Source organism: Nannospalax galili, unplaced genomic scaffold (assembly GCF_000622305.1).
Source record: "Nannospalax galili isolate Female #2095 unplaced genomic scaffold, S.galili_v1.0 scaffold471, whole genome shotgun sequence".
Classification (NCBI taxonomy): Eukaryota; Metazoa; Chordata; class Mammalia; order Rodentia; family Spalacidae; genus Nannospalax; species Nannospalax galili.
In genome coordinates this window covers 2,314,431-2,337,857 of record NW_008330333.1, presented here as the reverse complement: position 1 = coordinate 2,337,857, position 23,427 = coordinate 2,314,431, and the positions used below count along the sequence as shown (strand labels likewise).

At 45.3% G+C, this 23,427-nt stretch overlaps 1 protein-coding gene across 1 annotated transcript in view; it reads left to right on the top strand.

Moving 5' to 3' along the window:
• Srl (sarcalumenin) overlaps positions 1-21,185 on the top strand; it is a 48,388-nt gene extending 27,203 nt beyond the window's left edge. Inside the window, exons 2-6 of the mRNA XM_008846254.1 lie at positions 5,785-5,886; positions 8,415-8,510; positions 13,608-13,724; positions 15,508-15,741; positions 18,915-21,185. Of these exons, the coding sequence (XP_008844476.1) occupies positions 5,785-5,886; positions 8,415-8,510; positions 13,608-13,724; positions 15,508-15,741; positions 18,915-19,726 (1,361 nt within the window). The 3' untranslated portion in view covers positions 19,727-21,185. The remainder of the gene's footprint in view (positions 1-5,784; positions 5,887-8,414; positions 8,511-13,607; positions 13,725-15,507; positions 15,742-18,914) is intronic.
• The last annotated feature ends 2,242 nt before the right edge of the window (positions 21,186-23,427 follow it).

Genomic DNA, 23,427 nt, shown 5'->3' with positions numbered 1-23,427 from the left:
TGGAGAGAGGGTATATGTAGTTGGGGGCTGGGGTCCCCACAAGAAGGTTCTGAATATATCATGGACTAGGAGTTGGCCATTCTGGGTTCCAGTCACCCCTTAACCACCTGGTGACCATGTGTCTGTGGCAAGACAGAGACCATCACTAATTTGGATCTAAAATCTGCCTGATAGGAATGAGGGTACTTAAATGTGGCTCTGCATATTAATCTGCTTGGGGTAAAGTTTTATACATTTGTATATAGGGCTCCTTTATACTAAAATGCCCCAGAGCTTCCCAGCCTGTGGGAACTAGTGAGAAAACACCCATTCCTGGTTGATGCAGACTGCCCCTACTTTCTGAGAACTGGCAAGCACGGGTGGGGTGGATGGGGTGTACCCCAAGAAAGAAAGGCTTTACTTCATAGAAGGCAGAATTGGGAGCACCAGGCTTTGCCTGGGAGAGGGTGTCTTTGCACAATAGAAAAGTAGAGAAAGAGGTCTTCAGAATCAAGGGGCTATCTCAGCCACACCAAAGCAGGGAACCTGGGGTCCATCCCTTCCCACAAGCTTGCACAGTCTACCCTGAAGGCCTCCTCCTTAACAGATCCCAGTCCAGGAGGGAGAGGCAGAAGAGATAGATAAAAGCCTCACTTCCCACCCCATTTTCCAAAAATACCCAACTTGACCCTTGGTGGCAGTCTCTGGCACAGACTGTTTCCCTGGTTGCTCTCCTGCTGTGTTCTTCCTGTGCCCTCTGTTCTTTGGGTAAAACTGCAGGCCCTTAGAAAGGTATCCCTCCATAAGGGGTTGGCTGAGGCCACAGGGATGCCAAGGCCCTGCCCGTTTTGGATATCTCCTCCTCAGGTACTGTTCCCTCTATTCTGAGGTAGGGAGGCCAGCAAATACCTGCCCTTAAGGGGACAGGGCTAGATGTGTGACTTAATAGGGCTGAGAGCCACAAGTAATCTCCTAAGTACTTTGCCTTGTAACATAAGATTATCTGGCCTGCAAACACCTGTTTTCACCCCTTTGCTGATAGCAATATAAAAAGCATTCTGGTTAATGACTCTAGGAACTGAGAAGGAATGGAATGCTCGAGCATTTGTCCTGTCCTGGAAGCATCTCCTCGGAAGCCAGGTGGCACGTGCCCTTTGCAAAGTTGAGGAAGGACTGGAAGGGCTCACCCAAGTTTCCATCCATATGTACTCATCAGGAACTAGTGGGAAGACTTGAAGGTCAGGGTCAGGGTTTGGAGACTCTCAGGTTAGTACAGCCACTAACTCTCTCAGTCATGGACAGCAGGTCAGTCCTTTAACTCCCTAGTCTGTGGTCTCCATAGCCTGGGAGGGAAGCAGGCAATTGAGAAGACCCAGGGTGAGAAGTGTAACACTGGACACCAGGGACAGGCCATGCTCCCGGGAGACAGAGCTAGATTGATGTAGACACTTGAGAAGCAGAGCAAGTGCCAGCCCTCACAGAGTTCATAACTGACCAATCATGTTCTAATCATTTAGAACTGCAAGTCCCTGCTTCGGGTGGCACGGAAGATGTTGACAATTTGTTGGAGAATCATTTCTCTGCTGGAGACACGAGTCTAGAGGAGAAAGAAAGGGCGCTTTATGCAGATGCGGCCCCTGGAGACAAGAGCCTGCTCCTTCACTACCCAGACGGCAGGGAGGCTGAGAGCTTGGAGCAGACCACTGCAGGGGCCCCTTCCACTGTCACCGGCCAGGGCTCCGAGCCTGAAGCCAGCCTGTTCAATACCTCAGCTGCACAGTCAGCTCTACCTGGGGATGCTTTGGGGCCTGGGGTGGAAGGGGAGGGTCCACCAGGAGCAGACACCCTTCCTTCAGGAGGGGTTGAGGGGCCAGTGGAGGAGGAGAGGCTAGAGTTTAGTGCTGGGGGTGAGCTAAGTCAGGAGGAGGCTGAGCTGGGGCTCCCAACAGAGGGGGCAGTGGGTAGGAAGGAGAGTAGTGAGGTCCCTAAGGAAGCCCAGGGGATCCTAGGAGATATCCCTGTGCAAGTAGCAGCAGCAGGATCAGCAGAACCTGAAGCCACCCAGGCCTCTCCTTGCATAGAGGGTAAAGAGGTCTACATGCTGGAGGAAGAAGGTGAGGGCAGCAGAGTGCCTGATCAACAGCCCACAGAGCTAGATGGAGTTCAGGATGCCACATTTGCTGGAGATAAGTCAGAGGCTGACCTGGCTGTAGGAGCCAGGGAGGGAATGGAGGACCAGCCCCAGCCACAGGATAATGCCTTGCAGTCAGATGATGAAGCCATCCCAGATCCTGACCACCATCACACAGAGCTTGATGCAGCCTCTGACACTGGGTCTCCTGGAGTAGAGGTAGAGGAAGAAGGTGAGGAAGGGGCAGTAGACCAACTCCAGGTCCGTGCCTCTCCCACAGATGGTGAGGCCAGCCCCGGACCGGATCGCCAGTCCACAGAGCTAGATACAGCTGCTGATGCCATATCTGCTGGAGAAGAATCAAAGGCTGAGGTAGATATAGAAGTTGGGGAGGAGGCTGAGGCCCAGGGGCAGCCCAGCTTAGGCCAGGGGGCTGGCTCAGCCACAGAGGCCAGTGAAGAGTCTGGGGGTGCTCAGAGTTCCAGGGCTGGGGAGACAGAGGAAGATCACCCTCCCGAGGGCCAGGTGCCAGGGATGCCTGAAGATGGCCTGGATGAGGCCTCTGAAGAAGAGAGTGGTAAAGAAAGTGCAAGTGAGGAGGAAGGAGTTTCATCCGAAGAGTCTGGAGAAGACAGCGGCGATGGAGCTAGTGCAGAAGAAGAGGGAGGCACCTCTGGGGATGCTGGGGAGCCACAGAAAGAACATGAGGAAGGGGCCCAGCTTGATGTGGAAGATTTGAACACAGGGTCTGAGGGTGGCAAGACCCAGGACACAGAGGCAGAGGAGCCCAAAGAGGGACAACAAGGGAGAGGGAATCCTGTAATTGCTCCTCAGGGTAGGAATTAATTCCTTACAGCAACCCCAGAACCATAGGCAGCCATATTCCTCATGGAAGTCTTGTATGTTACGGGACAGGGTGGGTGGGCGAGCCTCTGGTTAGTTCTGGGTTTGCCAGGCAGAGCCCAGGGAGTCCACTTAGGCAGCTCCTTAGCCACTTAGTTCAATGTGGAGGACTCTAGCAGAGGGTCCAAAGGGACCTGGCTATTTCTGAGTCAGGACCTAGGAGGCTCTTCTTTAGGGCTGCTAGGTGTTTTAAAATATGGACTAGTCTTAAGGACAGGGGAACAAGGAGACTGATGGCAGGTTTAGAACCCTAAGATTGGCTGGTAGAGGGAGGTATAGGGAGTTGGTAGGGCAACTTGGGAACCATAGGGTACCTATGTTGTGGGCCAGGACCAGTGTCTTCTCTTGAAGACTTCCCATAAGAGGTGTAAAAAATTGGGATCAAAGGGTTAGGGTTGTGGTATGAGAACAGGCTGACTGCAACTACCAATATCCTTCAAATGTTCCTCTAGAGCAGAACAGCCCTCAGAGGATAGGGGAGTGGGGGAAAGGGCTGAACTATTGGGCAGCATTAGGGGAGGCATGGTCAGGATCTGTAGACCTCATGTAGTACATGTGTGGACAGAACAGAAGCTGGATTAAGGGCAGAAGCTGGGGTCATGTCACTTTCCCAGCTGGCTTCCCCTCAGATTCCTTAAAGTCATTTTACCCCTTTGGGACAGGGGTTTATGTATTCCCGGCTGACCTTGAACTTGTTATGTAATAGTCAAAAAGTGGCCTTGAGCTCCTGATCTTCCTGCCTCAGCCTCCAGAATGCTATGGAATTACAGGCACGCATCATTATATGCAGCTTCTTGCAGAACTTAATGTACATATTCTTTATGAACTTGTGCTCTCTGTAAGCTCTAAGCTCTTTCCCTTTCCCTGTCCTCCCTATTTTGGATCTGGACTACCTTGGTTTGATTCCCTGAGATGTATGAGGCACACTGATACTGGCCTCCCTCTATCCCACAGGCCTAAGTGTATACTCTCCTAATCTAAGATCCTCTGAATAGGCATCCTGGCTAGAAATGGATAGCCTTAGAGGCCTGGACACCTTGTTTGCTTGGTCAACAAGTCAGCTACCCTCCTCTTCACTTCCCACCAGCAGCAGTTCCTTCTACCACCCATTCTCCCATCAGCCCCATCACTGTCATCCTGATAAGATGCTCATTCAGTTGATTACATTTGTGTAATCGCTCAGTGGCTCCCATTACCCTGGAATAAAATGCAAACCTTTGAGGTAGTCTTTTAGGATGTCTAGTTAGCTCCTGGAGCACCCAGTCCTCCATCTCTGTGCCTGGCCACACCTCTTCCTGCTTGCTATGTGGCCCATCAGAGAAAACTATGCTCCTGGGCTGGAGAGATGGCTCAGCAGTTAAGAGCACTGGACAGAGGACCCAGATTCACTTCCTATCACCCACATGGTGGCTAACAACTGCCTGTAACTCCAATTCCAGGGGAGCTAACACCCTCTTCTGGCCTCTGTGGGCACTGCACACACATGGTGTACTTATGTACACACAGGCAAAAACACTCATACACATAAAATAAAAATAAAAGAGAAAAGAAATAAAACTATGCTCCTGACTCCTGATCAGGAGCTCAGTTCAGGAAGTAGTCTCAGCCCTGTCATCTTAGGCACTCAGAGCTGCTGTAGCCTTCTCATTGCTCAAAATTATTACCTATTTTATTTTTTAAGTGTATGTGTGTATTGCCTGCATGTGGGTAAGTACACCTGTGTCATGCAATGCCCACAGAGGACAGAAGAGGCTGGCAGATCCCCTGGAACTGGAGTTACTGACAGTTGTTAGCTGCCATGAATTATCACCTATTTTAAAGATCATTTATCAACTCTCTCCCAATAAGCTGTAGGGCAACTCCCTAAGGGCAGAAGCTGTGCCTATGTGGATGCTACTGTGTTGCCAATGTAGTACTTGGCACTTGTTATATGATAGGTGCTCAACACATTTTTTTTTCTTTTTTTTTGAAACAAGGTCTTGCTGTGTAGCCCAGGCTGGCCTGAAACTTGTAATTCTCTTGTCTTGGCCTCTTAAGTTCTAAGACTACAGATGTGTGCCACCAATTTCCATGCTCACTCAATATATTTTTATTGAATAAATAGACAGGGCTAAGGTGATAGTTCAGTTGGTAAAATGCTTGCTGCACAAGTGTGGGAATTGGAGATTGATCCTCAGAACCCACATAAAAAAGCAAGGGCATGGTGGTGCACACCTTTGATCCCAGCACTTGGGAGGCAGAGGCAGGTGGATCTCTGTGAGTTCAAGGCCAGCCTGGTCTACATAGTGAGTTCCAGGACAGCTGGGGCTACAGGGAGACCCTGTCTCAAAAAAAAAAAGACAAAAAAAAAAATAAAGCTAGGTGTGGTGGTGTGCACTTACAATTCCAGCACTGGGGAGCAGAGATAGATCTTTGGGGTTCACTGGCCAGCCAGTCTATCCTAATTGGTGAGCTCCAAGTTCCAGTGAGAGACCTTGTCAAAAGACTAAAGAAAAAGGTGAAGAATGACATCTGAGGTTGACCTCTGGCCTCCATAGGTACTTACACACATACTATTGCACACACGTGCACTTGCATACACATGAACACATGCACAAATCATGGCCCTTAAAGTTAAGTTTACATTTTCAAATTCCAGAATTCAGATCCATTCAACTTGGCAACTTTGCTCAGCACCTACTTGAGTTTTATCCTTGGTCCATCTTTGTGACACTTAGAGCTAAACTGGCTTAGCTTTGCCCTGACTTCCCATTGTCTGCTTCTGTCCCCAGAAGACACAGAGGATGTGAATGAAGAAGCCCCACTGAGGGACCGCTCCCACATTGAGAAAACCCTGATGCTGAATGAGGAAAAGCCAGCTGATGATTACTCAGGTACCTGGGGAATGGAGCTGGGCTAGGACAGCCCTGTAGCTGGCAGTCAGGTAGAGTCTCAGAGAACTGGGATCCAGGGAACCAGAGGTCTGTTATCTCTGAGGCCAGATGGGACTACAGGGAATAGAACTCTGGAGACAGAGAACTGTGTGAGGTAGCTTTGTGAATAAGGCCAAGACTTTCAGGGAATGGGGTAGAGAGGAGGGACAAGTAGAGGGACCAGTGTCAGAGCAGAGGTGAATTCCAGGGCTGCCACCTGTAGGTTGCACTGGCCCCTGTGCTCTGGAAGGGAGGACAGTTAATAAGAATTCATCCCATTTGTTTTGATTTTTAGTTTACAAAGCTCTTTTATGTCTGTTTTGTAAAATCTCATTCTTCTAATGACCTAAGATTTCAGTGGGGCTTGTTATCCTCTCTTAACTGATTAGCTAGCCAAGCTCAGAGTACTATAGCGATTTGCTCTTGGCACAGCAGATGTGGCAGAGCAAGGCCTAGTCAGGTTTTTGCTTCCACACTCACATCTCCTGCTGCACACGCTGTAGCTCTCAGTTGTACCCCAGGTTTCTGGTTTCCCAGGTTTCTGAATCCTCCCAGGAGCACTGGATTTGCAATGATAAGTGAGGACAAGGGAGGTCATGCTGAGGGCCCACTGGACGCCTAGCCTTGTTACTGCCTTGGCCCAGGGTAGCACAAACAGAGACAAAGAGATGGGATTCTTGTCTCTCAAGGAAACAGTTTTCAGTTAGGCTATAGACCAACTTAATGTTTCCAGACACACTATTAGTTAAGGATGGAAGAGAGTATTTATTTATTTATTTATTTAAAATATTTTATTTATTGGCTGGGCATGGTGGCACATGCCTTTAATCCCAGCACTTGGGAGGCAGAGGCAGGCGGATCTCTGTGAGTTCAAGGCTAGCCTGGTCTACATAGTGAGTTCTAGGACAGCTGGGGCTAAAGGGAGACCCTGTCTCAAAAAGACCCCCCCAAAATATATATTTTATTTATTATTTTTATTTTATGTGTCTATGTGTATTGCCTGCATGTAGGTAAATGCACCCATGTCGTACAATGCCCGCGGAGGTCAGAAGAGGCCATTGAATCCCCTGGGACTGGAGTTGCGGTCAGTTGTAAGCTGCCATGTGGGTGCTGGGATTCGAACCCAGGTCTTCTGCAAGAACAGCCAGTGTTCTTAACCGCTGAGCCATCTCTCCAGCCCAGTCTCATTTATTTTTATGGCTTCATAATAGTCCACTGTCTGCATAGACTACATTTTGCTTATCCATTCATCTGTTGATAGACATTTGGGTTATTTCCAGCTTTTGGATATTGTAAACGATACTGTTATAAAAATGGTATACATGTATCTGATTTATATCCTGAACAGATATCGTTCCACCAAAGAAGTACCATAAGTTTCCCTTCTTGATTGGATTTATATTCCTGGGACTTGCCTTGAGCTTTTACCCTTGCTTTTCTTGCATTCCCCATATCCCTTAACTCCTTTTTCCTGTCATAGTGATCCTTTTTTTCTCTGATGGTGTTCACTTAGATTGATGGAAGAAGTTATAGATATATGAGTAAGCCAGTGTGGGGTGAAATCCAGACATTGTGTTCCTGATTGTGTAATCCTGAACCAGTTGCTTGGCCTTCCTGACCTTTGAACTTGTGTGAGATGGTAAGGAGAGATTGTCAGAGTCCCTGGAACTGGAGTTATGGACCGTTGTTAGCTGTCATGTGGGTGCTGGGATTTGAACCTGGGTCTTCTGCAAGAACAGTCAGGTTCTTAACCACTGAGCTATCTCTCCAGCCCCGGGAGTATTTATTTTTACTATTTGAAATTATGTGTATGTGTCTGTGTGTGAGTATGTTCATGTGAGTTCAGTGCCTACAGAGGCCAGAGGTATCAGATCCCTAGAACTGAAGTTACAGGCATTGTGAGCTGCCTGGTGTGGGTGCTGAGAACCAAACTTGGGTCCTCAGCAAGAGCACTAAGTGCTCTTAACCACTGAGCCATCTCTCTAGCCCCAGTATTAGGAGTTTAATTTTTTGAGATAGTGTCTCATATAGCCCAGGTTGGCTTCAGACTTCCTATGTAGTAGAGGATAACCTTAAGCTCCTGATCCTCCTGCCTCTACCTCTCTAATGGAGATTGCAGGCACGCACCACCACACCTTTTTAATGAAATGGTGGTAAGGATTGAATTTAGGGCTTTGTGCATGCTAGGCAAGCTTATACTAACTGAGCCATATCCCTCCCCAAGAATTAGTGTTTTGTTGTTGTTGTTGTTGTTGTTGTTTTAATAGCTCTGGAGGCTTTGTAGGTTGGGTAACAAATGCTTTTGGGCTGAGAAGTCTGAGGGTAGGCTAGGGACCAGCTTCTTCCCAAACACAGGCAGATCAGTCTGTGGGCTGTCAATGGCTCTTGTTCCTCCCCAGGCTGGGATAGAATCTCTTGGGGTAGGAGATTGTTTCACAGTGAGGAGCAGCCTGGGCTGATGCTCTCTTTTTGCTCCTCTCTGTCCCCAGCGGTGCTACAGCGACTTCGAAAGATCTACCACACATCCATCAAGCCCCTGGAGCAGTCTTATAAATACAATGAACTTCGACAGCATGAAATCACAGGTATAGCACCACGACCCAGAATTGGGCACTGCACCTTTGACCTACTCACACTTCCCTGGTTGTTCACAAGCTCCATGTATGATATACATTAGGACTCCGGGGGCTGAGCTTTCCTGAGGAGTAGAACAGAAGAGAAACTCAATTCTGGGAAGTACCCTTTCACAGAGTGCTCAGTACTCTGTTTGACAGAAAGCATTTCATTACTAAGCACTTCTGATTCAGGTAGTGGTATCTGATCCCTTCTGGGTTCAGGAGAGCCCCCTATTTACATGGGGATGGTGTCTGAGCCCTTTTGGTTTGGATTCCTCTCTGCCTCATTATTCCTCCAGAGCAGCTTCCCTTGGGCCTGTTTTTTTTTTTGTTTGTTTTTGTTTTCGTTTTTGAGACAAGCTCTTACTACGTAGCAGCTCAGGCTGGCCTTGAACTTCTTGAACTTGAGAACCTCTTGTCTCAGCTTTCTAAGTGCTAGGATTAAATACATGTGCTACCACACCCAGATAGGGCTGTGGATTCTTTTTTTTTTAACTTTAATTTTTTTTTTAATTTATTATTTTTATTTTATGTGTGTATTGCCTGCATGTAGGTAAGTGAACCCGTGTTATGCAATGCCTGCGGAGGTCAGAAGAGGCTGTTGGATCCCCTGGGACTGGAGTTATGGACAGTTGTTAGCTGCCATGTGGGTGCGGGGATTCCAATCCAGGTCTTCCGCAAGAACAACCAGTGTTCTTAACTGCTGAGTCATCTCTCCAGCTCCAGCCGGGGATTCTTTTAGAAATTGATTTCAAAATAATAAATGTAAGACATACTTATTTCAATTTTTTCAAATAATGCAGAATAATATAATTTGAAAAATAAAGCTAGTCATGGTAGCACACGCCTATAATCCTAGCACTTGGGAGACAGATGCCGGAGGATTGTAAGTCTGAGGCCAGTCTAGGCTACATAGTGAGCTCCAGGCTACTACATGGCAAGACCCTGTTACAACAAAATGATACACACCCAAATAAAAGAAAAATCCCTTTCTTGATCTCCACCTTATTTAATTCTATGCCCAGAGTTATCCATTGTCACAGTTTCTTGTCATAGTGCTCAGAATTGTACAAGGATGTGACAGATGCTTCCAGACATTTACTCTGCATCTATGAACATAGACATGTCTTTTTCTTTTCATACATGGGGTCATAGTATGCCAAATATGCACATGTGTTTATATATGTATCTATATACATGTACATTTATGTGTATACCTGTGCAGCTCTTCTTTATCTTTTCTTCAGGCCACATGGTCCTGTCTTCTGTGACTGTATCAGGCTCTGTACAACAGCTCCAATTCCTGAGGGATAATAGGTGCTTTCCATTTCCCATCTTTAAAAAAATGTTCCAGGGGCTAGTGAGATAGCTCAGTGGGTAAAGGCACTTGCTACTAAGACTGATGACCTGGGTTCAATCCCTGGAACCCACATGGTAGAAAGAGAGAACTACTCTTGCAAGTTGTCCTTTGACCTCCACATGTATGCTATGGCTATGCTTGCCCACACATATACAGACACATCATGCAAACACCTATGAAATAAATAAATGTTAATTTTTAAAAAAATGTTCCAAAGTGAGGCATGGTGGTTCATTCCTATAATTCTATCACTTAGAAAGCTGAGGCAGGAGGATGACTGAGAATTTAAGGCCAGCTGGGCTCCAGAATGAGTTGTAGGCCAGCTTAGGCTTGAGAGTGAAACCCTGTCTCAATACAAAATAAAAACATCCAAACACTACACATATATTTGTAGACCTTGTTTTTCTTTTTAAGCAGAACATTAGAATTAACCATTAAAATTTTTTTTGAACTTAATTGCAGCGCAGTCTCTTTAATTTCTTGTTCATTAATTTTTAACTATGTAAATTTTGAGGGTCACAGTTAAAACCTCATTCAATTTTATGTCTTATAAGGGTTATACTGAGTTCAATATTGTATAACTGTATTAATTCAACTGTGAACCTAAAATTTTATAGCCACTTTTGAAAGATGCTTCTCTTTCAAAATTGGCTGTAAATTTTGAGGGTCACAGTTAAAACCTCATTCAATTTTATGTCTTATAAGGGTTATACTGAGTTCAATATTGTATATTGTATAACTGTATTAATTTAACTGTGAACCTCAAAATTTACAGCTAATTTTGAAAGAGAAGCATCTTTGCTCTGGAAATTGTTATTGAATATGTTAATGCTGTAATGAAATGCTTCTAATCATGTGGTTATTAAATAATTAAAAAAAATTTTTTTTGAGCCAGGGTCTCTGGATGTAGCTCTAGGTGGCCTGGAGCTTACTATGTAGAGCAGGCTGGCCTCAAACACACAGAAATTGGCCTGCCTCTGTCTTCTGAGTGAGTCCTAGGATTAAAGGCATGTGCCACTATGTCCTGGTGAATCAGACATTTTGATCATTGTTACCAAATTTCCTTCAAATATTACAATTTGTACTCACAAGAACAATTTACTATTCTAAGCAGTATTGCTCATCTTTGCAGTGCAGTGCTGTGAATATAGCTCTGGGCTTCAGACATGCTAAGAAAGTACTCTATCACTGACCTACCCCCCAGCTACTGTTATTTAAAGCTTTCATAATGTTTGTTTTTCTTTTCAGTTCTGGGGATGGAACCCAGGGCCTTGAGCATCCTAGGCAAGTGCTCTACCACTGAGTTATACCCCCAGCCCTTGTTTTAATTGTGAGTGACATCACAGATCTTGCCCTGTGTTACTTGGCTATTTTCATATTATCCCAATGGCTGTCATAGATAGGGGATCTCAGGGTGTATCTATTCCTACTTTGTGGAAAGAAGAACCCAGTGCCCAAGAAGTACTGATTGCCCTGGCCACATAGCAGCCATCAGGACTGTGACTCTCTGTTTCTTTTTCCAGGGAATACCTTATTTTATGAGTTCTTATACAGTTTTTAAAGCCTAAGAGCTCATTGTCCTCTTCTGCTTTTTAGAAGACAGGCAGACCTGATGTAAGAGGTTACAGAGTCTGTCTCCAAATGGCTTTCATCTTCTGTACTTACCTTCTTTCTCCACTCTAACACCAAGAGTAGCATAGTCCCCTAGGGAAACTCCAGACTTCAAGCCTCATGGCTAGGAGCTTGCCAGCTGCCCCAGGATTGGTGCTTTGCAAGGAGGGCCCATGTTCCTGGTTCCTGACCTCCCTTTGTGGATTTGGCTTCTCTGTCTTAATCCTTTGCCAGTTTCCTGTATGACCTCCTATTCCTCAGGCTCATTGCTAGCCTCCCACATATGCCCATGAGGCCCCCTGCTGTGGAGAGTTAGAACAGAAGCACCTGGCAGTCCTGACATGCTGGTCCAGGATTGGCTTTTTGTGAACTCTCTAGCTATAACTGGGCATACCTGCCACCCTCTTAGCCTGCTTATCCATCCCACTGGCAGACCAGATGAGGGCCTCTCCTGTGTATTTACAGGCAGGAGGAAGGGGCCAGGCCATGGTATGATTTTAGGCAATGCATATGTGCTCACCATTTATGACTTCACTGGGGTGAAGCAAAATCAGTACATCAAAAAGCCAGGCTCAGAAATGGAAATATATTGTACTTTTTGTACAGAAAAGATGAAGAAAATGGTATCTATAACATTGCATGTATATTAAGATAGTTGAAACAATATATCAGAAACGAGCACTGGTATCCAATGTAGTGACACATATGTTTAGTTCCAGCTACTCTGGAGGCTGAGGAAGGAGAATCATTTGAGCCCAGGACTTTGAGACCAGCCTGGGCAACATAGAAAGACCTGATCTCAAAAGAAAAAAAAAATTGAAGAGAAATTAGCACTGGTTACCTATCAGAGAGAGGATGTTATAGTCCAGACAGACTGAGTCTTTTTGTACTTATGATTTGATGTTTTTTTCTTTGAGACAGAGTCTCATTGTGTAACCCTGGCTGGTCTGGAACTTTCTATGTAAACCAAACTGCCCTTGAGTTGACAGAGATTCACCTGCCTCTGCCTCCTGAGTACTGGGATGAAGGTGTGCACAACCATACCTGACCTACTTCTGACTTTTGAGTCAAAGCATTATACAAAAGTCTAAGACATACATGAAAGAGAAATTTGAAAAGTGGCCTATATTTTGAGGACCATCAGTAGGCTTAGGAAGACAAAGGTCTGGTGCACTCACGTGCTCAATTATTTAGTGTTGGCAGCTCAGAAAATAACTGACAATAAGACAGATCACATCCCTTGTCCAAAGGCTCATACCTCCTCTCCTTGTCCCTGTTTTTGTTTTATATTTTTGTAGTACTAGGGATTGAACCCAGGGCCTCACACATGCTATACAAGTGTTCTGCCATTGAGCTATCCTTGCTAGGCCCCTATCCTTACTTTTGAAAACACTAGAGAATCTGTTTTTTTTCAGGTTGAGTAGCCCAGGCAGGGTACGCCGTCCAGCATGGCCTCTGGGAGAACCTTGGTGATGGAGCCAAGAACCTAAGGATTCTGTTTTCAGTGTTTGGTCTCAGACACTGTAAAATTTGTCATGGACTTTGCAGGGGAATATATAAGACTAATATGAGTTTGAGGTGGATATTTGAAGAGTCACAGTGAAGAGGAAAGCTGCAGAGCTGTGCACAGGGAGGACCTAAAGTTCAGATAGTCCAACATTGTGTATGCTTCGTCTATGTCCTTTCTTCTCTGTTATTGATCCAGGCAGCAAAATTCAACTTCTCTCCATGTGGAAGCTACATCCTCCTTTTTTATGGACCACTCTTCTCCAGATTTAGCCAGGAGACTGTACCCAGCATGAGTGCTGAGCCAGTGTGTATTAATGAATTCACTTAGATCCTCCTGGTGCAGGTGCAGGCAGATGTGCCAAGGACCTAGAAAAGGTCAAAACAATAATTTCTGGCATTTTCTGAGTAAGTGCTTTTTGTAGAGCAAGAACAGTGCCACTGACAGCTGCATACTGTTTGATCTACATAGAATCCCACAACCAAACTGGATGTCAGTGGGTGATGCAGAGTGCTTTGAAGAACAGTACTGCTCCTATAGGAAGAACTGTTGTTAGTTCACTTCTGTTTCTAATTCCTGTTGTCCACAGATGGAGAGATTACTTCCAAGCCAATGGTGTTGTTCCTGGGACCGTGGAGTGTTGGTAAATCCACCATGATAAACTACCTCCTTGGGTTGGAAGATACTCGCTACCAGCTCTACACAGGTGTGAAATTTTATTAGGTGGGGTGATTCCTAATATGTCAATTGTGAAAATGTCACTTCCCAATTGAATGTCAATTGTGAAAGCACGATGAACAATTACAATATTTGAAGCCTTTAATAATAATGAAAACCACATGCAAGAAGTCAGTAGCTTCACTACATTCCTAGCAGCATTAGTCACAAAATCCACTAAGTAGAAACAACTCAAATGTCCACTGATGGATGAATGGATAGCTAATGTCTGTACATACAGTGGAATGTTAGCTTTAGAAAGGAATGATACAGGGGGCTGGAGAGATGGCTCAGTGGTTAAGAACACTGGTTGTTCTTGCAGAAGACCTGGGTTCGAATCCCAGCACACACATGGCAGCCAACAACTGTCTATAACTCCAGTTCCAGGGGATCCAACAGCCTCTTCTGACCTCCGCGGGCATTGCACGACATGGGTGCACTTACCTACATACAGGCAATACATGCATACACATAAAATTAAAAACAAATAACATTAAAAAAAAAGGAATGGCACAGAACTGGGGAGATGGCTCAGTGGTAAAGTGCTAGCTACACAAACCTGAGAACTTGAATTCAGATTCCCAGAACCCATGTAAAAGCTGGACACAATAGCACATGTCTCTGTAATCCCAGTGCTTCTATGGGGAGATGGAAGGAGACAGGAAAGTCCCTAGAAGCTTGTAGGCCATCTTGCCTGGCTTATGCAGCAGTGAACAAGAGACACCCTGTCTCAAATAAGTGGAAGGTGAGGACTGACACTAAGATTGTCCTCTGACCTCTACCCCTGTGCTGTGGCACATTTATGTAGTGACAGATATGTGCCAGCACTCACATACAGACAAAAACTCACACATTATGCACATGTGCACACAGGCATACACAGAGAGACAGAAATGAATAATACATGCTGCTAGAATGCATTAGGCATATCTTTGCTACAACGTGGATAAACCTTGAAAACAATATGCTAAGTAAAACAAGCCAGGAACAAAAGGACAACTATTATATTATTCTACTCATATGCGGTATCACAGTAGGGAAAATTCATAGAGACAGAAAGAGGACAGAGGTTGTCAGGTGATGAAGATGGAGAGGTAGTGTTTAATGGAAACAGAGTTTCAGCATGGGGAGATGATAAAGTTCTGGAAATGGAGAGTGGAGGTAACTTGTTGGACAATAATGCCAATATACTTAATGCCACTCAACTGTACATTTAAAGATTATTAAAATGGTGGTTTATGTTAGTATTTTAGTATAATGCATTTTAGTGTAATTAAAAAGCAAAGGCTGGGCGTGGTGGCGCACACCTTTAATCCCAGCACTCGGGAGGCAGAGGCAGGCGGATCTCTGTGAGTTCAAGGCCAGCCTGGTCTACATAGTGAGTTCCAGGACCGCTGAAGCTACAGGAAGACCCTGTCTCAAAAAGACCAAAAAAAAAAAACCAAAAAACAAACCACTGTTCTTGCAGAAGACGCAGATTCGATTCCCAGCACCCACATGGCAGCTAACAACTGTCTGTAACTCTAGTTTCAGGGGATCCAACAGCCTCTTCTGTTCTCCATGGACATTTCACGACACAGGTGCATTTACCTATATGCAGGCACTACACTCATACACATAAAATAATAAATAAAATATTTAAAAAAGCAAAAAGCCAGCAAAACTGTTATCCTTGTGGCAAATCCTTTCCAAGACACCATGCTTGTCAACATCTCTTTAGTAGTCAGTTTTGCAATGACTGATGTTTTTCCACATCTCACCATATCATGCAGGTGCTGAGCCCACCACCTCTGAGTTCACTGTCCTCATGCATGGGCCCAAGCTGAAAACCATTGAGGGCATTGTCATGGCTGCTGACAGTGCTCGGTCCTTCTCACCCTTGGAAAAGTTTGGTCAGAATTTTCTGGAGAAGCTGATTGGCATTGAGGTTCCCCACAAACTTCTAGAACGAGTCACTTTTGTGGATACACCAGGCATCATTGAGAATCGCAAGCAACAAGAAAGAGGTAATTTAGGGGGCTGAGGAAATGAACACACAGTGGGTAAGAGCACTTGCTCTGCAACTATGAGGACCTGAGTTTGAATCCTCAACATCCCACATAAAAAGTCAGGCATAGGTGTGTGTACATGTAACCCCAGTGTTGTGGGGCAGAGACAGGCAGATCCCTAGAGCTCGCTGGCCAGCCAGTGTAGTAAAATGATGAGTTTCTGGTTAATTGAGAGACTTTGTCTTAAAAGTATAAGGTGGAAAGCAATAGAGGAAGATACCTGTCATCCTCCTTGTGCCTCTGTATGCACACTCGTGTGCATGCTTACCTGCATACCTACACACACACACACACACACACACACACACACACACAAAGATGTAATTTAGCATCCATTTCTTTTTTTAAAATATTTTATTTATTATTTTTATTTTACATGTATGAGTGTATTGCCTGCATGTATATGAGTGCACCGTATCGTGCAATGCCACGGAGGTCAGAAGAGGGCTTCGGATTCCCCTGGAACTGAAGTTAAGGACAATTCGTAGCTGTCATGTGGGTGCTGGGAATTGAACCCGGGTCCTCTGCAAGAGCAGTTAGTGCTCTTAACCGCTGAGCCAACTCTCCAGTCCCAGCATCCATTTCTGAATAGCAAGAACTCTGTCTTAGAAAATATGATCAACAGCGAGGGGCAGGCAGGGCAGTGTTATCTAAGATCAGAAGATGCATTTTTTTTGTTGTTGTTGTTTGAGACAGGGTCTCCCTGTAGCCCCAGCTGGCCTAGAACTCACAAGCTTGCCTTGATCTCACAGAGACCTACCTGCCTTTGCCTCCCTAATGGTGAGATTAATGACATCCATTACCATGTCCAGCTTCAGAAGATGGATTCTTTACCTCCAATCCTGTCACTGTGGTACCACTTGGGGTTTGGAGTGCCAAGTTCTCTGCCTCCTGAAGGGCTGATTCACTTTGGAAATGGCCAGTATTTTCCCAGGGGGAGTACTAGTCTTTTCTGTAAGATATTGGAGAGGTCCAAGGTGGGGGCAAGTTGTCTTTAGGATACCCAGTCTGTCTTGAGTAGTGAAGGGCTTGGGCTAGTTGGATCTTCATGAGATATATTTGAATTCTGGTTAGCCTGGGTCTTGGACTTGGGCTTACTTTTGGTTGAACCTGGTCTTCATCTCATTTTACTCCTAATATCTGCTTTGTTGGGCCTGCTTTAACCTAAACCTTTATCAGGCTTTCCACCCTGCTTGCCTTCAGGTGGCAAGGGATTGCCATTCTGAGCCTGGTAAGCATGAGGCTATGCCATAAGCCATTGAAAACTGTCATGATACAAGGCTATATACATTGATGTATCCTAAACAGGACAGTCATAGGAATATGTGACTAAATGGCAAATATCAATTCATGGCTATGATTCATATTTGGGTTGTAGCTAGACCCTGATTTAAAAAAATTTATTATTTTTGTTTTATGTGTATGCGTGTATTGCCTGCAGGTAGGTAGATGCACCCATGTCGTGCAATGCCCTGGAGGTCAGAAGAGGGCTTTGGATTCCCCTGGAACTGGAGTTCAGGACGGTTTGTAGCTGCCATGTGGGTGCTGGGATTCAAACCCGGGTCTTCTGCAAGAGCAACCAGTTTTCTTAACCACTGAGCCATCTCTCCAGCCCCTAGACCCTGATTTATTAGTAGTAACACCACTTAAAATGATAATTTAACCTTATTATACCCCTATTATGTATCAGATAACTTTTTTTTTTTGTCTTTTTGAGACAGGGTCTCCTTGTAGTCCCAGCTGGCCTGGAATTCACTCTGTAGACCAGACTGGCCTTGAACTCATAGAGATTTGCCTGCCTCTGCCTTCCAAGTTCTGGGATTAAAGGCATGCTCATGAAGTACTTATTAAAGGCAGATAAGGTAAAAAGATTGGTATTCCTTATTTCCTCATTTTGAAAATAAGAAAATTGGGGAAACAAGTAAAAAAATAAAAAAAATATATTGAGAACCTGTTTGACTGGCAGCTTTAGTTAGGTGTACTCCCATTTTACAACACAGTGATCTTTACATCAACTTTGATATTATTGTGATCAATATTTTATGAACAAGAGTTTAAGAGCAGTCACCCCCCCTCCACAGCTGGCCCATGGCAGGCCCCAAATGCCAGCCCAGGTCTTGACACTGGATTCACATTTCTTTTCCTTAAACCACATATCCTCTCTCATTCCCTGGCTCCCTGACTTCCCTCTTTCAATATCTTTGTCATTGCCCTAGATCCTTTTAGACCTTTGAAATTTTTCCACTTGTTTTTTGTCTTTTTAAAATATTTTTTTGGGGGTGGGGGAGTTGGAGAGATGGCTCAGCAGTTAAGAGCACTGACTGCTTTTGCAGAGGACCCAGGTTCGATTCCCAGTACTCACGCCATGGCAGCTAACAACTGTCTGTAACTCCAGTTCCAGGGGATCTAATGCCTTGTTCTGACCTTTGTGGGCATTGCACATCATAGGTGCACTTACACACATGCAGGCAAAACACTCATACACATAAAATTAAAAAAATTTTAAAATTGTTTTTGTTTTTATGTGAATGAATGTTTTGCCTGCAAGTATGTAAGTACACCCATGTCATGCAATGCCCCAGGAAAGCTAGAAGTGGGCATTCGATCCCCTGTAACTGGAGTTTTGGAAGGTTGTCAACCACTATGTGGGTGCTGGGAACCAAACTCAGGTCCTCTGAAGAGCAGCATGTGTTCTTAACCACTGAATCATCTCTCCAGCCTCATTTTTTATCTTGTTGTTGTTTTGTTTTTTGTTTTTGAGACATGGTCTCATTAAATGTGGCCCATGCTGGCCTTGAATTGAAGATCCTCCTACCTCAGTTTCTCTGAGTGCTGGGATTACAGGAATGTACCACCACACCCTGCATGAAAAGCTCTACCTTGAACAAATATTTTATTCCCAGAGACTCAGATTCTACTGTAGATTAAAATATGGGGGAATCGGGCTATGCTTAACTGAAGGTTGACAAAAAATAGGAGATATGCTCATTCTTCACTAGTCTTTAGAATTCCAGAAAATTCCCAGTAGTATGACTTTGTTCAGCCTCCACAGTGATTTGGTACTGAAGGGAAGTACAAAGGGATTTGTGTGAGTCCCACTCAGCTTGACTTCTCATTCCTGTTTCCCTAAGGATACCCCTTCAATGATGTGTGTCAGTGGTTCATCGACAGAGCCGACCTCATCTTTGTTGTCTTTGACCCCACCAAGCTGGATGTGGGCCTGGAGTTGGAGATGCTCTTCCGTCAGCTGAAGGGACGTGAGTCCCAGATAAGGATTATCCTAAACAAGGCTGACAATCTGGCCACACAAATGCTCATGCGGGTGTATGGGGCTCTCTTCTGGAGCTTGGCCCCTCTTATCAATGTCACGGAGCCCCCTCGGGTTTATGTCAGCTCCTTCTGGCCTCAGGACTATAAGCCTGACACCCACCGGGAACTGTTCCTCAAAGAAGAGATCTCCCTTTTGGAAGACCTGAACCAGGTGATTGAGAACAGGTTAGAGAACAAGATTGCTTTTATTCGCCAGCATGCCATTCGAGTCCGCATTCATGCCCTTCTGGTTGACCGTTATCTGCAGACTTACAAGGACAAAATGACCTTCTTTAGCGATGGAGAGCTGGTCTTTAAGGACATCGTGGAAGATCCTGATAAATTCTACATTTTTAAGACCATCCTGGCAAAGACCAATGTCAGCAAGTTTGACCTTCCCAACCGTGAGGCCTATAAGGACTTCTTTGGCATCAACCCCATTTCCAATTTTAAACTTCTCTCTCAACAGTGCTCTTACATGGGGGGTTGTTTCCTGGAGAAGATCGAACGGGCCATCACCCAGGAGCTCCCCAGTCTCCTGGGTAGCCTTGGGCTTGGGAAGAATCCAGGTGCTCCTAACTGTGACAAAACAGGGTGTGGTGAGATCCCAAAGAATCGCTACAAGAAGCATTAGGTTGTGTGTAGACATTCTTGGGTCTCCATTGATGAATGAGCTTGAGTCCTAACTGTCTGAGAAGTCCTGGTTTATTAACCCTTTGAGCCATACTGGTGAGGATCAGTATACATTGGAGATTTGGGAGTTCATTGAGGCTGTGAAGCAGGGAAGGTGCGCAGGTTCTAGGGAGGAGAGCGGAAACTGTGAATTATAGTGTGCTTGTATTGTTGCTGCAGTTAGAAGGCCTGACTGAAGCAAGCCAGGCTTCTTTTACTTTTTCTGGGTCCTGTCTTAGAAGGATAGAGAGCAGCTAAATTCTAGTGACTACTAAGTCAATGGGGGTCAAATAACTAAATTCAGATGAATTCCCTTTTCCCTTATAAGCTGGGCAGGTGGTAAAGCCTGAGTAATAAAGGGCTCTCAGGTCTGTGTCAACTCCTTCCACACACCATTTTCTGCTTGTTCCTATACCTCATTGGCTCCCTCCCAAGCTCAGGTTGACTTTCAGAAGTGGACAATCTCTTGGGACTGAATCTTCATGAGTTTTGAGCCTGACCCTGGAACCTCCTCTCTGTTTTCCCCAAGGGTAGGACAATGGTTAGCGTACCAGAACACTAAAACAAGAAATTTCAGGTTAAGGCATTGATCTCCCTCCCCAAGTGTCATTTCTTTGATGTCCCAGCTGTAGAGCTCAGACACTTAATTGGCCCCAAGAGGAAGGTAGGTGGGTGGTATATTCAGGTTCTTCTCTTGGAAATACCAAGAATGTACTGGAAGGGCTCAGGGGGTTAATTGGTTTGCAGTGTGTCTTTGTCTATTGCATGTCTTGGAAAACTCAGATCACAAAGGTGTTGGGTTTCAGACAGGACAATGGAGATCTTGTTCCTTGTCCTTGGGGACTTCTCTGGGCAGCAGCTTCTCCCAAGATTAGGAGGAAGCTATAACTTCTCTGGGGGAGCACCTGACAGAAGAGGTGTCCATTTAGGTTCCCAGTACCATAGCTTCCCCTTTCCTTTCTTCTCCATTCCCTGATGTACCAACATTTCCCACTGAGAGAAATTCCCTAGGATCAGAACCAGCCCCAGCTGGTGGCAACCAAGGTCTGAGGTTCAGCTTCTACCTGAACTTGATGTAGATATCCACAGAATGTACCATGGGATAGTCAGGATCTTCAAACATCAGTAAGCGTGCATTTGTGTATTCACTGTCCAAGAGAGAGATTAGGGAGATGACATACCTGAGGGCACAAAGAAAGAACTCTTGAGAGTTTTGTATGGCAGATATACACTGCCACCTTGGAGGGCATAGGAGCAAGAAAGATGAACAGCCTTTTGATGGAGCAGGCAAGGTGAGATTCAGGCTGCCTAGAGGACTTCCTCTGAGTACAACTAGCTGCTTTTCTTGGGAGCAAGCTGTCCTGGGGACCTAGACTGTGAGGCATGGGTTGGAATCTAATAGCACCAGCAAGTCATCTGGACCAGAAGAAAAGTAGAAAAGAGGCCAAACCAGAGTTCTTCCTTCTGAGGATCAGGCAGTGTAGAAGAATGGCAATCAGGGGCTGCATAGAGAACTGCATTTTAGGAGTTCATGTTTCTTAGAATTCTTAGCAGTCTGGTGCCTGCTGTAAGGGAGGCTACTGGTCTTGGCTCTGTGGAGGGCCCAGGACCTCCCATGAAAGGGTCAGAATTTCCAGTGCTTCCAGGACACTGTTTCCAAGGAGTAATTTCTTCTGTAAGGGTCATCCATGGATACTGGTGGCCAGAACAGATGAGTCTGTCTTGGTCTTTTCTTCCCATTAAAATGTATACCCAACCCCAAAGCCTCTCCTCTCCTAATCTCTCCGTCATTTGCCCACTGGGAGACTGTCCCTCCCTCCTTTCTCCTTCCTGCTCCTTATGCCCGTGGGTTGCATGTGGCAAATCTGTTTTTTTCTCAAGGTAGTCAGGGAAATAAAAAATGCAGACCTCTAGGGACCTTGTCCTGTTGGTGTTTGCATGCTTTGGGGGAAGCAGGTGAAATGAGGCCAATAAACTAATATAATATTTGTATTTTCTGAGGGATAGCTTATCAGAGTGACTCTCCTTTTGGATTTTTTTCCTCCATCTTTTTCTTTATTTTTCTTTGTCCCCATTCTGTTCCTCTTCTCACACTCCAACTTAGTTCCTTTGCCACTCACAAAACTGTTGATGGATGAGCACAGGTAAATTTAGTACCTGTTCTTTGCCCAGCTCTGCAGAGATGGATTTTTTGAGCAGGATTCTGAGTGGAGGAGGAGGGTGCCGGGAACAGGGGGTGGAGGGAACATGGGATCTGGAGATTTCCTGAAGTAGAACACCTGTGAGTGTCTGTGCCAGAACATTTGCTGACTCTTTCCAGTGTTCTTTCCATTCTGATTTCATCAGGGAGAACATCTCAATAAAGTTCCAATCTCTCTTTAACACTTTGTCCTTCCTGATTGTCTCCAGCCAGGTGAATCTCTTAGTTTTCGTTTACTTCGGCGAGCGTACTTAATTATTTTTATGTTTCTTGGGGGATAGCTTGGGAATGTATAAATGCTTAGCCTTGTTTGGGATGTTTTCTGGAGTCTTTTTTGGTAGCTCCTTCCTTCATTTAGCCCCTTAGGAGTGGAAAATGATTCACTCCCTCAGAGGTTAGGAAGCCAAGGCCCAGTGCTGTATGATGGGAAACGCAAAGAACACTCTCCTCAGCACCTTCACTATTTCCAGGCATCCAGGACAGTATCTATTTTTGAAGAGGATCACTTAAAATTTCTCTCTGTAGATCCTTCATAGAGGCAGCTCAGCCAGTGACACCAATTGGTTCATGTTTTCTATTATACAGCTGCCTCATGACCTCCGGTGGAAGAAACTGAGGTCAACTACCTCTGGCTACTCCAGAAAATGGTCGCCACTCTACCTGGTGTAGGCATGTGTACTGGTTTTAGAGAAACCTGAGCACATCCCGACTCCCTGAGCCAGTACCTTCCTACCACATTTCACCATTTCCAGTGCCCTCTTCATATCAAAACTCCTTTAATTTTGAAGTTTTTCCCACTGGGAGCCTCCCAAGAAGTTTCATACCTGGGCTTAGGAGGCAATTTGAAAGGAAAAGAGGTGGGCCCTGGGAAAAAGGTGGGAGGTTGGAAAAAAAACCAAAAGGGAGAGCAGGACCTACAAACCCAGGCCACACCTATTTAGTCATGCTGTGGAGGATGGCAGAGTCAGTGGCTGCAGTCAATGTCTCTGGGTTCTCTGGCTTGGGAGGAGCTGATCCTAGGGCTGGACAAGTGAGCCATACTCTTCCATGCTTGCCTCCTAATCAAGGGGAGTCTTTGAACAGCTGTGCAACCTGACCTATTCATCTACTGCATCCTGGTTCCTCTCTCACCTAATTCAGAAATACAGAACTTTCCCCTGGAAGATTGAAGGCAAGCAAAGTTTGTTTTGAAGAGGAATACAAGTAATATACTAAATCCTGCCTCAAATTCCTGCTGTTCCATCGTTTTGTACCCTACCATCTTTAGGTTAGGGTTGCTATTATGGGAACTGAGAAAGAAACAAAGTAGAGAAAGGGGCTGGAGAGATGGCTCAGCAATTAAGAGCACTGACTGCTCTTACAGAGGACCAGGGTTTGGTTCCCAGCACTCATGGTAGCTAACAACCATCCTTAACTCTAGTTCCAGAGGATCCTCTTCTGGCCTCTGTGGGCACTGCATGCAT